Source organism: Natator depressus, chromosome 2, assembly GCF_965152275.1.
Source record: "Natator depressus isolate rNatDep1 chromosome 2, rNatDep2.hap1, whole genome shotgun sequence".
NCBI lineage: Eukaryota > Metazoa > Chordata > Testudines > Cheloniidae > Natator > Natator depressus.
Window position 1 is genome coordinate 256,341,280 of NC_134235.1, and position 13,249 is coordinate 256,354,528.

Genomic DNA, 13,249 nt, shown 5'->3' on the forward strand with positions numbered 1-13,249 from the left:
TCTGTATGAGTGAAATTTCACCTCTGTGAAGGGCCAGCATGAGCACTATGAACCATCTTGCACTCACACCTTGGGGCTTAAGCAAAATTTGAGTGTTGCACACGCCCGATACTCACCTTTTGCACAAGGGTGAATGTCACCAATTACTAGTGACAGAATAAAATTAATAGCAGACATGCTGCCAGAGTGAAAAGCTTAGACTAGGGAGAGAATAGTGTCATGGCATGTTAAAATATTTCCCCATCATCTCAGGGCAGAACACAAGTAGCCAGTAAATGTCAATCCGCAGTCCACATGAGCTATTGGATACAGCGTAACAGTTACATACCTTGTTCCATACATGTTTCCAGAGAACTCCGCATGCTCAATGAATTTGCCAGCATCAACTTCTTTCTGCATTTGTTCTCTGGTCACAAAGTGGTACTCTAGATCCACCAATATTGAAAAACAAATCTATATCAGTGTGCAGCTTTCATCTGACTTAGAACAAGATAAAGGCTCAGGGCCAAGTGTGCACATTTAGGGACTTAAAATGTACTGAAGCACCTAAATGCCTATGTTAGGCAACGAAGTGCTTATTTAGGTGCCTAGTTTTCAGGCACTCAGATTTAAAAATTTGGCCCTTGGTTACCACAATCAGAAACACAACGGATCCCCGAATCCGGCTCGTGGTATGTAGTTATTTCCAATACATCTTTAATAATTGGCTAGATATACTGTCGCTGCTGTTTACGTTGCCTCTTCTATTCTCCAGATTTCCAGTGACCTCTCTCATTACAGTGCCCTGCTTACAACACACTACAGTAATAGATGAGAAGTCATTTCAGGCTAAGTGCCTATTTTTAGAGGCTTATTGTGTCCCCCAGTCCCCCGCCCCGGCTGAAATTTCTTATTCTCAGTTGAAAGGTAAACTTTCCTTTGGGAAAGTAGGTACAAATCTCATGTGGACCTTTTTGAGCTATCCAGGCATAAAGGCACCAGTAAGACATTTCAGATGCTTTTTGGTGCTGGGTTGACTCTAATGTCGCTGCATTTAAACCTCAGTTGCTCTGGCAATTGAATTAAATTACACGGTTCCCTCCAAGTCAGTAGTAAAACAATGGCCCTAGAATGCTTTTTGGAAGGGGCTCCAGGTTCTATTCTGTGCTACTGGACGCAAGGCTCTTGGATCAGGGATGAAATCCAGAGCCTTACTATTAGCAGTGGCCTTTAAGATCTATGGCACCTCTAGACTAACAGACGTATTGGAGCATAAGCTTTTGTGGGTGAATACCCACTTCTTTAGATGCATGCATCTGAAGAAGTGGGTATTCACCCGCAAAAGCTTATGTTCCAATATGTCTTTTAGTCTAGAAGGTGCCACAGGACTCTCTGCCACTTTCACAGATCCAGACTAACACAGCTACCCCTCTGATACTTTAAGATCTAGATTTTCAAAACTGGGTGTCTAGAGTTTCACTCTTAAATCCACTGGTAGGTACTAAGTGGCCTAATTTTCAAAAGGTTTGAGCACCCAGTAACTCCCACTGAAGTTAATCAGAGCTGCTAAGTACTCAGCACTTAGGCACATCCTGTCCTAAACTGTTGTGTAAGGTTGCTGTGTGCTATTACACAGCTGCTACCTCCTACTACAGTGGCAGCTGCATTTCATTTGAAGGTGAAGTGATCCCTGTGTATAGTTTGTATCTTCAGTTTATAAGACCCTTTGGGATCATTCAGAATGAAAGGTCCTATGTAAGTGTAAAACACTGTTACTGGACCCGTACTAAGTAAATACACTCCATAAATGCTAAGTAAATAAGGCCTGATTCCCCACAACTGAACTTTCACACAACGTGCCCATAAACAACAAAACTTGCTCAAACATGTACTTATCTATTGGTTACAAGCCTTGTTTGCTCTTCATTGTCTACCAGCAAAACTGGCTACTCCTCTCAGGTTCTGCAAGCTTTTATATAGCAGGAAACGCCGTCCAGAATTCTCAGAGCAGTAGCCCTGCCTAATCTGACAATACACACAAGTGCAATACACTGACCTTTGCCATTCACTTCTCCGACTCTTGGTTGCCTTGTGGTATCTGTAAGCAAACACAATCTTTGTAATTTTGTAGTTCACCCAAGAATAAAATAATGTAAAAGCAATACAAAGCCACTTACTCAGCAGCATACACAGGCTTCAATTCGATCACTTGGTAATTTGATTCTCTGTTTAATCTGATCAAAGTTTCTGGACCCAATTTGCATCACTTGTTTCTAGTTGCTTTAAGCAGGTATTATTAGATGATTCAATCATTGCTTGTAGAGGGGAAGGATGGTCCAGTGGTTAGGGTGCTAGCTTGGGACTTGTGAGACTCAGATACAATTCCTTGTTCCAGCACAATCACTTAGGGCTTGTCTATGCAGGGAAAAAGCCCGCATTAGCTACTCTGCTCTGTCTTCCCATGTAAACATTCTTACTGTGCACTAAGAATGCCTTGTGCTCATTAGCTTAATAAACTTCAGCAGTGCATTAAGATAAACTGCCTGACAGAGTCAGTGTGGAGTAGCTACTGTGCTTTAAATTCACATCCTAGTTAACTGTGCATTAATCTCCTGTGTAGACAAGCCCTTAGGGTATTGTAGTGAGGCCGTATGGTTCCCCGCAGCCCCGGAGAGGGACGAGCCCCTCTTGACACCAGAGTGGGAGGAGGACAGGAAGTCCCCCAGAGGTCAAGGCACAGGACAGGAAGTATAAAAGCCCGACCCCAGAGCTCATTTGGGAGGCAGCTGGTGGAGAGGCCAGACACCTCTGGCCTAGCTCCTGGTTGGGAGACCCTGATGACTTGCAGCGGACCCGAGGACTGGCCTGACCTGCCGACTCCCGATGCCAACCAGAGCCTGGAGGAGCTGCCCAGCCTGCCCCTCGCCAGTTACCTAGAGGACCTCATGGTGCTTGACCCCCTGGAGGAGCTGCCTGGCCTGCCCCGCCCCTCGCCAGTTATCCAGAGGAGCCCATGGTGCTGGACCCCCTGGAGGACACCGTCCGGACCCAGGTACCTCCAGAGTGGGAGTTTGGAAGTAGCCCGGGGCAGCACACCCAGAGCCTGTGTCAGTGTGTTGTGGCCAGGATCCCCACTGACTCAACAGCTGGTCTTCTGCCGCTGTTAGGGCCCCAGGCTGGGACACCGTGGAGTGGGTGGGCCTGCGTCCCCCCTGCCACCCAACTCTCCCAGGCCCTTCTGAGCCAAGAGCCTGGGCTGGTTGTTTACCTGCGTTTGCTCAGCCCCCTGAGGGCCTGAGCCATTGTCTCTCTGCTGCCCGCCCTAACCCAGGCCTGGGCCTGCTAATTGCATAAACTGTTGCTCAGCTCCTGTCTAAGGGCCTGAGCCCTTGACTCGTAATTGCCTCCAACCACAGGCTGGGCGCAAATGACTGTCTGTCTGTATTTGCCTCTATTGCTGCCATGGGGAGAGACTCCTGCAGCCAGGCTAATTCCCTGTCAGCAGCTGGAAGGAAGTAGCGAGGCAGTGTGGCTCCCCGCCACTCCAGAGAGGGACGAGCCCTGGCCAACCCCTCTACAGTTATGTACATACTGCAAGCACTGCTGTAGCTACACCACTTACATCAGCAATGGAAGGGGTTTTTCCATCACTGTAGTAAATCCACCCCCTTGAGAAGCAGTAGCTAGGTCGACGGAAGACACCTTCGGTTGACCTAACTAAATTGCACAGCTTGTGAAATTTTTCACAGCCCTGAGCGATGTAGCTAGGTTGACCTACGTTTTAGGTTTAAACAAGGCCTAAGTCTTCCTGTGCCCTAGTTCCCCCTCTGTAAAACAGGGATAATTCTACTTCCCTACCCCACAGTACTGGATAAATTCATTTCAAAAGACTGTGAGGTGCTCATATAGATAGATTTAATGAATAAGGTCAAAGTCCTGAATGAGATAGGAGACCAAGTTAGAATCCATATGGAGACCACTATAAATTATTTTGAAGCACTACCATGCAGGGGCGCTGGAACAATTTGTATAGTGGGGTACTGAGAGTCATTGAACCAAACTGTAAACTCTGTATATAATGGAAACTACTTCAAGCCAGGGGGTGCAGCAGGACCCCTAGTTCTACCACCTATGCTATCATGTGCTCTGGAAACTGTGATACACCCTGTGGCAGTCAGCATGGAACACAGTATGAATGACTTATTTCACACTGATTGGAATGGACTTGATCAAAAGAAGGGTGTAGTCTCATCTATAAGCTTCTGTGCACGGATTATAAACTCAGAGGCAGCCTAGGGGACAGACAAAGTCTATTTCTGTGCTGAATTTTGTGATGTGAGATTTTGTTGGGTTGCTAGAGACAAACGAAGCATTATACGTGTATCAAAAGGAGACATTTTAAAGTCTTTTAGTCTCAAGCACTTTTAAACCTTTTCTGAAAGTCACAACATTCAGAGAGGAATTTGTGGAAGTCTGGGGCCAGGATTTTGCCAACAGCCTCCAAGCTACTGGTACAGAAAATTCCTACTGCAGTTAAAATCCATTTGATAAGTAGATCTAAAGACACCACCCAAAGTCCCAGCAAAAATAAGCTACCCAGCAGAGCTGGACTTCAACATGAATGCCATTGTTCTCAAAGTCTTGAAGATACTTCTAAGTGGTCAGTTAAGGCAGTGGGTACTAACCGCATGTTTTGCGGTGAACAGGTTGTGTAAAAGACAGGAAATTCAAGCCTAGCCATCCTCTGGAAATTCAGAATGCAATTCACCCAAGTTACAGTCTGAGAATCTGCATCATTAACATTCAACAGTCGTTCTTTTAAAAATTACAGAGCACAAAAAAAAGAACCACATTTTCCAAAGACGATTTTTAAAAATCGGTTTAAAGAAAGCAGTTAATGATCCAAGAGAACTGGGCTATACGAATGTGCATTCTAGACTGGAAATTGGCTATGTCTGGTTGCTAATAGAGAAGGCCCTCAATCTAGACCTAAAACACGACTTTTCAGGCAAGGAAGATCATCTGGATTATCCTTAGTCTCGATCCTGAGGTTCCATATAAACTGGGCCAAGACAGGGTGTTCATGAGGACCTTGTCTGTGGAACTCCTCTGCCTCTGAGGATGTCCTCTGGAACTCCTCCGTGGCATTTTCAAGGCTCAGCACAAGGCCTTCTTGTAACTACCAGCACATAGTTAGGCATTTGGCTTTCCCCTCTTTCCAATCAGCTCCTCCCTTTTCTTTTTTGGATTCATTTTCTTTGGACCAAAGGGTCAGAGATTTGGGTTAACTTTTAAATCTTGCACAACTTCCTGGATAGCGTATCCAGTGATAGAGGCTTTATCAATCAAATACATTTTAATGCCTGTAAATGGGAGGGTTACATTTATCCTGTTCCATTTAAACATTTTTCATTTGAAATTGAATATCACAACTTCAAGTAATACATATCTTTTAGAGACTGTAATCACTTTGGGGCAAAGACTGCCTTCCCGTATGTCTGTATAACACCTACCACTCGGAGAATGCTACTGGAAACAAGCAAATAAACATCATCTTCTTGTTACATCAATAAAGACAAAGCACAGATTATATCACAGGTCATCTACTCAGAGTCCAGTAGCAATGATCCAGCCGTGGGGTATTCATCTATTATCTAACTCCTTATCTTAGGTGAGTGCCAGTCACCTTAGTATCTGGGCACTAGAAAAGTATATATGATAAAGTCAGCATTCACAGTTCTCCACATTTTGGAGGTGAATGGGAGGGACAATAAATTAGCCATATAATAGGGCTATTTACATACGAAAGGCATCCACCACACGCTTCTCATGTAGAGAAAACAAAGACTGTTGTGTAGCTTACAATTCTAAGCAGGAAAATAAATCAATGAGCCAAAGCGATCACTGGCACAAGCGGGTCGGTAACTCGGTGTCAGGATATAAAAATCTGAATAGAAGAGCAGAACTATTCTGCTGACTCACCCTAACAGCCAGACCACGTAAGTCTCATTAAATCCACCCACAGGAAGGTTAAAGCAGATGCAGTCTTGCACAGAGAAATCCTAATCAATTCTCTTGGGGTGTTTAGAGGACACAAGTCGTATGTTTGTAAGTACAGTTCTGCTTTAGGGATTTGTGACTTTAAGACTAAAGACAAACCCCCAGGAAGGGATGACTCTGAACAACATCCATTGCATGCTGTGTTAGGGGCAGCATGAAGATACCAACCCCTTAAAAGGTGCAATTCTAATGAAGTTACTGGAGTCATGTCCATTTACACCAGTAGTAAAACGTGGCCCAAGTTATGTAAACATACTTACTAGCACACAAGTTAAGATCGCTGTTGTGGCTTGGGTTAATGGATCTAACATGCAATTTTTATGATTTGGGGGCTAACTATGTGCAAACTGCCACTGAAGTCCTGTAGCAGCTACGCAGTCAGGCCCTTAGCTGTTAGGCAGCTTCAGTTTCGCTTTCCCTGCCCCACCCGGCACAAATACTCACGAGAGACACTGAAGCCGAAGACATTGCCGTAGTCTTTAAGCAGCATTTTTAACAAAGTGCTCTTTCCTGCACCCGATGGGCCACTGAGAACTACTGGTCTTGGTCCCGTCATGGCTGCAGAGGGGAAAAAACCAAACACATCTCTTGGTTAGAAACACACAATCGTAAGAAATGCCAGCTTTAGATTCCTGCAGATGCCTCATGCAGAGAGAGAGGTTTCTGTTCATTGCCTTCGCTTACAAGCGACTGCAGCCAACTAAGCAATCATCAGCAAACAAATGGCACCGCCTAGGGGAGGAAGAGGGGTAGCAGAAGAAACAGTAGCAGTGGAACTGAGATGAAATATGAAATCGGATAAGCATACATACCCACAATGTATGGCTGAAGTAACTAGTTTAGTGCTGGTGGTGAAAAGCACTGGACTGACAGTCCTAGAGAGCAACATCCTCTATCCAGAGAGCAAACACAGGACGAGCAGCAACAAGACAAGATTTCCTCCTACTGTGCCTCAACCCTGACCTGGAGGGAACATCCCCAGGCCAAAGTGAGCTCAGTCACCAGGATCCAGTCAGTTATGGCCTCTCTACTGAGCCTGCTAACAAGAGGGACAGCTAGTGCCAAGTATAGGGCGAGTTCATTGTGATGTCGGCAAGTGCACTCAAGGAACTGAACCGAGATCAAACTCACTTTATATAAAGAAAAGGAGTACTTGTGGCACCTTAGAGACTAACCAATTTATTTGAGCATAAGCTTTCGTGAGCTACAGCTCGCTTCATCGGATGCATACTGTGGAAAATACAGTATGCATCCGATGAAGTGAGCTGTAGCTCACGAAAGCTTATGCTCAAATAAATTGGTTAGTCTCTAAGGTGCCACAAGTACTCCTTTTCTTTTTGCGAATACAGACTAACACGGCTGTTACTCTGAAACCTGTCACTTTATATAGTCCCAATGAGCAGCAGTCAGATGGATGCCAGTGGCTACTGAGCTGGGCAGGCTTCATCCTGAGAGCATAAGGTTCCCTTTTTCCCATTACCCGGCCCCTGAGCCATTTAGTCCCAAGGGATGGACTTTTCTCTAAACAGAAAAGGGACTAGTAGCAAGTTTGCGGGACATTATAAAGAAGCATGTTTACATGGGTATTTGGTTTGTAAGTTGTCAGGGGACCCTTTTATACTCAATACCATGTTTTTTTTTCCCCCAATGTACTTGCGGTTTATATAAATGTCATCTGTTATCCCAGTATAACACCTTGTACATACACAATGGGATGTTCGTTTACCACATGCGTTTAATAAAGGTGAGCAAAAACATCTGCACTGCAAGGTCTCAAGGAAGTAAAATCTGCTCATTTTTTTTTTTTTTTTCATTTTCACTGATGCCAGTGGAATAACCCTTCCTGTTCTAAGTGACCCACCAATAAGAAACCTAAGTATGATGCAGCTTGGGAGGGATGGGGGAAGAGAATCCAACGCAGCCATAAAAGCTTGAATTACCAGGCCGGAGATGTAAAAGAAGAGCAACTGACCCAGGCACTGTGGATGTTGCCACAGAACTTTCATCATGAACAAGCGGAACCACTTATTTCAAAGAGGAAAAACCCTGGGAGACAGGCCTGTCTTAGGAGACTGGTAACACATTGCAGAGCCCTTCACCTTTACCAAATCCTGGCCAGGCTGGTAGTGACTGAAAACCGTTACCCTCTGACAGCTGTTTGGTGGTCTGTCCAGTCTGCTTTGGACAAGAGTCCACCTAACCCCCCTCCACCATAAATAGTTGACAAACTCAGCAGAGGATGGAATGGGTCAGTGTGTCCACCACTACCTCATTGCTAGAGTTGGCCCCTCCAGGTCATACCAGAGGCACTGTGGTGATGGAAGCCACCGTTCCATGGCTAGGTGAGGACTTCCATCCCCATGGCTATCAACCACTGCACTTTCATCAGTATTGAGTTTACATGAAAGTTTACAAGAAAAGTACATCATGTTGCAACATTTTGGACCCTGTTATGAGGGTGCAAACATACCCCAACCTTGGAGAGCGTGGGTCTTTGTCTCCCTCTAGTGGTTGAGCCACACAAGTGGATAAGGGTCTACTACAGCTACAAAGTAGCAGAATTAATCAAGCTTGAGCTCCAATGGTAGAAGTTCCTGTACTGAAGGTTACAGGTTCAAACCTCAATGAAGTCTTTCCTCAACTAAAAGGTAAGACTCTCACCCCCACTACTCTTTCCCTCCCCGCGGCCCAGCCTTCCCCTAAATAACATCCCAATGTACATTCTGATCTCTGAATGCCCCCTCTCTGCAGACCCAGCCTCTTTTGGCTCAGCATCTGCAGGTGACTCTCAGCAAGGATCTTACTCTCATGCAGAGTAGAGGGAAGAGGGCTGTTTCAGACAGATGACAGAACTGAGTAATAAATATATATTTTAAAGTAAATAAAGCCTTTCTGTTGGTGGTCAGTGGTAGATGGGCTGTTAGGACACAAACACACAAAACCAGCCTTTTATCTCACTTGGCAGGGAGCGAGAATTCCTTCACAATACTGAATTCCCAGTCTCTGTGCCCTTCGTCCCTCCACGGGCGAGCCTAGCTCGGACCCTAAACTGGAAGGTAGGCAGCTCCCCTACTCAATCCCATTGTGAAACTGCCTCACTGCATGACCTTGGGCTAGACACAACCTACCTGCGACTGTTTGCTTACCTGGGAGGGAGGGGGGTAAGGGAAGAGGGAATGTTCACTTGCATAATTTCCTGGGGTGTGAGGTGAGTTAATAATTATCCAATGCTCAAACAGGTGCAGATGAATTGCATCCTGTATTGGCATGCAGAGCACCCCCAAAGGAACAATCCTGCACAAGTAACTGTTGCTGGACTAGAAGATTCAGTAGGTCTCATCTCAAACTCGGAAAGACACAAACAATTAGACACTTACAGAATTAGTTCCAGTCACATATGCACTGTAGGCTTACCTCACATGACAACTCAGACTCAGGGCAGGTAGAACAGAGCAGGTGGATTTAATTAAAAGTTAATTTTAATTAAAAAAGAAAGTTAAATTAGAAGTTAATAGCACTATTCAAATAGGGACTGTACCATTTTACTCTTATTAAAAACATAGCAACTGGAAAACGAAGAGACATTAGATTATTATTTAATTTATTCCCCAGGAATTGGTTCCTACAGCATATTTATTAGTGCTTTATCCTATCTAGTTTTTACCACTTCCATGGTTTAATAAACCTCACAGTTAGAATTTCAACCTACACTGTAAAAAGAAAAGGAGTACTTGTGGCACCTTAGAGACTAACCAGTTTATTTGAGCATGAGCTTTCGTGAGCTACAGCTCACTTCATCGGATGCATAGCATATCGTGGAAACTGCAGAAGACATTATATACACACAGAGACCATGAAACAAAACTTCCTCCCACCCCACTCTCCTGCTGGTAATAGCTTATCTAAAGTGATCATCAAGTAGGGCCATTTCCAGCACAAATCCAGGTTTTCTCACCCTTCCCCCCCCCCCACCCCCACACACATACAAACTCACTCTCCTGCTGGTAATAGCCCATCCCTCTTTGAAACCTCTCTTTACAATGCGCATGATAATCAAGGTGGGTCTTCTCACCCCCCCCCACACCCCCCTCCAAAAACCACACACACAAACTCACTCTCCTGCTGGCAATAGCTCATCTTACAATGTGCACAGCAATAATCCAAGTTTAACCAGAACGTCTGGGGGGGGGGGGGGTGTAGGAAAAAAACAAGGGGAGATAGGCTACCTTGCATAATGACTTAGCCACTCCCAGTCTCTATTCAAGCCCAAATTAATAGTATCCAATTTGCAAATGAATTCCAATTCAGCAGTTTCTCGCTGGAGTCTGGATTTGAAGTTTTTTTGCTTTAAGATAGCGACCCTCATGTCTGTGATTGCGTGACCAGAGAGATTGAAGTGTTCTCCGACTGGTTTATGAATGTTATAATTCTTAAATCTGATTTGTGTCCATTTATTCTTTTACGTAGAGACTGTCCAGTTTGACCAATGTACATGGCAGAGGGGCATTGCTGGCACATGATGGCATATATCACATTGGTGGATGTGCAGGTGAACGAGCCTCTGATAGTGTGGCTGATGTTGTTAGGCCCTGTGATGGTGTCCCCTGAATAGATATGTGGGCACAGTTGGCAACGGGCTTTGTTGCAAGGATAGGTTCCTGGGTTAGTGGTTCTGTTGTGTGGTATGTGGTTGTTGGTGAGTATTTGCTTCAGGTTGGGGGGCTGTCTGTAAGCAAGGACTGGCCTTTCTCCCAAGATTTGTGAGAGTGTTGGGTCATCCTTCAGGATAGGTTGTAGATCCTTAATAATGCGTTGGAGGGGTTTTAGTTGGGGGCTGAAGGTGACGGCTAGTGGCGTTCTGTTATTTTCTTTGTTAGGCCTGTCCTGTAGTAGGTGACTTCTGGGAACTCTTCTGGCTCTATCAATATGTTTCTTCACTTCCGCAGGTGGGTATTGTAGTTGTAAGAATGCTTGATAGAGATCTTGTAGGTGTTTGTCTCTGTCTGAGGGGTTGGAGCAAATGCGGTTGTATCGCAGAGCTTGGCTGTAGACGATGGATCGTATGGTGTGGTCAGGGTGAAAGCTGGAGGCATGTAGGTAGGAATAGCGGTCAGTAGGTTTCCGGTATAGGGTGGTTAACTGAGAGTTACCAAAAGCATCTACAGCATTTGCTCAAGAAACTTCCTGAAAAAGCACAAGATCAAATGCGCACAGACACACCCCTGGAACCCCGACCTGGGATATTCTATCTACTACCCAAGATCCATAAACCTGGAAATCCTGGGCGCCCCATCATCTCAGGCATTGGCACCCTGACAGCAGGATTGTCCGGCTATGTAGACTCACTCCTCAGGCCCTACGCTACCAGCACTCCCAGCTACCTTCGAGACACCACTGACTTCCTGAGGAAACTACAATCCATTGGTGATCTTCCTGATAACACCATCCTGGCCACTATGGATGTAGAAGCCCTCTACACCAACATTCCACACAAAGATGGACTACAAGCCATCAAGAACACTATCCCCGATAATGTCACGGCTAACCTGGTGGCTGAACTTTGTGACTTTGTCCTTACCCATAACTATTTTACATTTGGGGACAATGTATACCTTCAGATCAGCGGCACTGCTATGGGTACCCGCATGGCCCCACAGTATGCCAACATTTTTATGGCTGACTTAGAACAACGCTTCCTCAGCTCTCGTCCCCTAACGCCCCTACTTTACTTGCGCTATATTGATATCTTCATCATCTGGACCCATGGAAAAGAAGCCCTTGAGGAATTCCACCATGATTTCAACAATTTCCATCCCACCATCAACCTCGGCCTGGTCCAGTCCACACAAGAGATCCACTTCCTGGACACTACAGTGCTAATAAACGATGGTCACATAAACACCACCCTATACCGGAAACCTACTGACCGCTATTCCTACCTACATGCCTCCAGCTTTCACCCTGACCACACCATACGATCCATCGTCTACAGCCAAGCTCTGCGATACAACCGCATTTGCTCCAACCCCTCAGACAGAGACAAACACCTACAAGATCTCTATCAAGCATTCTTACAACTACAATACCCACCTGTGGAAGTGAAGAAACATATTGATAGAGCCAGAAGAGTTCCCAGAAGTCACCTACTACAGGACAGGCCTAACAAAGAAAATAACAGAACGCCACTAGCCGTCACCTTCAGCCCCCAACTAAAACCCCTCCAACGCATTATTAAGGATCTACAACCTATCCTGAAGGATGACCCAACACTCTCACAAATCTTGGGAGAAAGGCCAGTCCTTGCTTACAGACAGCCCCCCAACCTGAAGCAAATACTCACCAACAACCACATACCACACAACAGAACCACTAACCCAGGAACCTATCCTTGCAACAAAGCCCGTTGCCAACTGTGCCCACATATCTATTCAGGGGACACCATCACAGGGCCTAACAACATCAGCCACACTATCAGAGGCTCGTTCACCTGCACATCCACCAATGTGATATATGCCATCATGTGCCAGCAATGCCCCTCTGCCATGTACATTGGTCAAACTGGACAGTCTCTACGTAAAAGAATAAATGGACACAAATCAGATGTTAAGAATTATAACATTCATAAACCAGTCGGAGAACACTTCAATCTCTCTGGTCACGCAATCACAGACATGAGGGTCGCTATCTTAAAGCAAAAAAACTTCAAATCCAGACTCCAGCGAGAAACTGCTGAATTGGAATTCATTTGCAAATTGGATACTATTAATTTGGGCTTGAATAGAGACTGGGAGTGGCTAAGTCATTATGCAAGGTAGCCTATCTCCCCTTGTTTTTTTCCTACACCCCCCCCCCCCCCCCCAGACGTTCTGGTTAAACTTGGATTATTGCTGTGCACATTGTAAGATGAGCTATTGCCAGCAGGAGAGTGAGTTTGTGTGTGTGGTTTTTGGAGGGGGGTGTGGGGGGGGGGGGGTGAGAAGACCCACCTTGATTATCATGCGCATTGTAAAGAGAGGTTTCAAAGAGGGATGGGCTATTACCAGCAGGAGAGTGAGTTTGTATGTGTGTGGGGGTGGGGGGGGGGGGAAGGGTGAGAAAACCTGGATTTGTGCTGGAAATGGCCCTACTTGATGATCACTTTAGATAAGCTATTACCAGCAGGAGAGTGGGGTGGGAGGAAGTTTTGTTTCATGGTCTCTGTGTGTATATA

The 13,249-nt window shown here is 45.4% G+C and overlaps 1 protein-coding gene across 2 annotated transcripts in view; it reads right to left on the reverse strand.

The window, feature by feature from the left end:
* GUK1 (guanylate kinase 1) overlaps nucleotides 1–13,249 on the reverse strand; it is a 55,780-nt gene that overhangs the window by 17,336 nt on the left and 25,195 nt on the right. For both annotated transcript variants that reach the window (XM_074946430.1, XM_074946429.1), the window contains exons 2-4: nucleotides 6,484–6,597; nucleotides 2,036–2,077; nucleotides 329–425 (exon numbers count right to left, since the gene is read on the reverse strand). In XM_074946430.1, coding sequence (XP_074802531.1) covers nucleotides 329–425; nucleotides 2,036–2,077; nucleotides 6,484–6,597 — 253 coding nt within the window. The remainder of the gene's footprint in view (nucleotides 1–328; nucleotides 426–2,035; nucleotides 2,078–6,483; nucleotides 6,598–13,249) is intronic.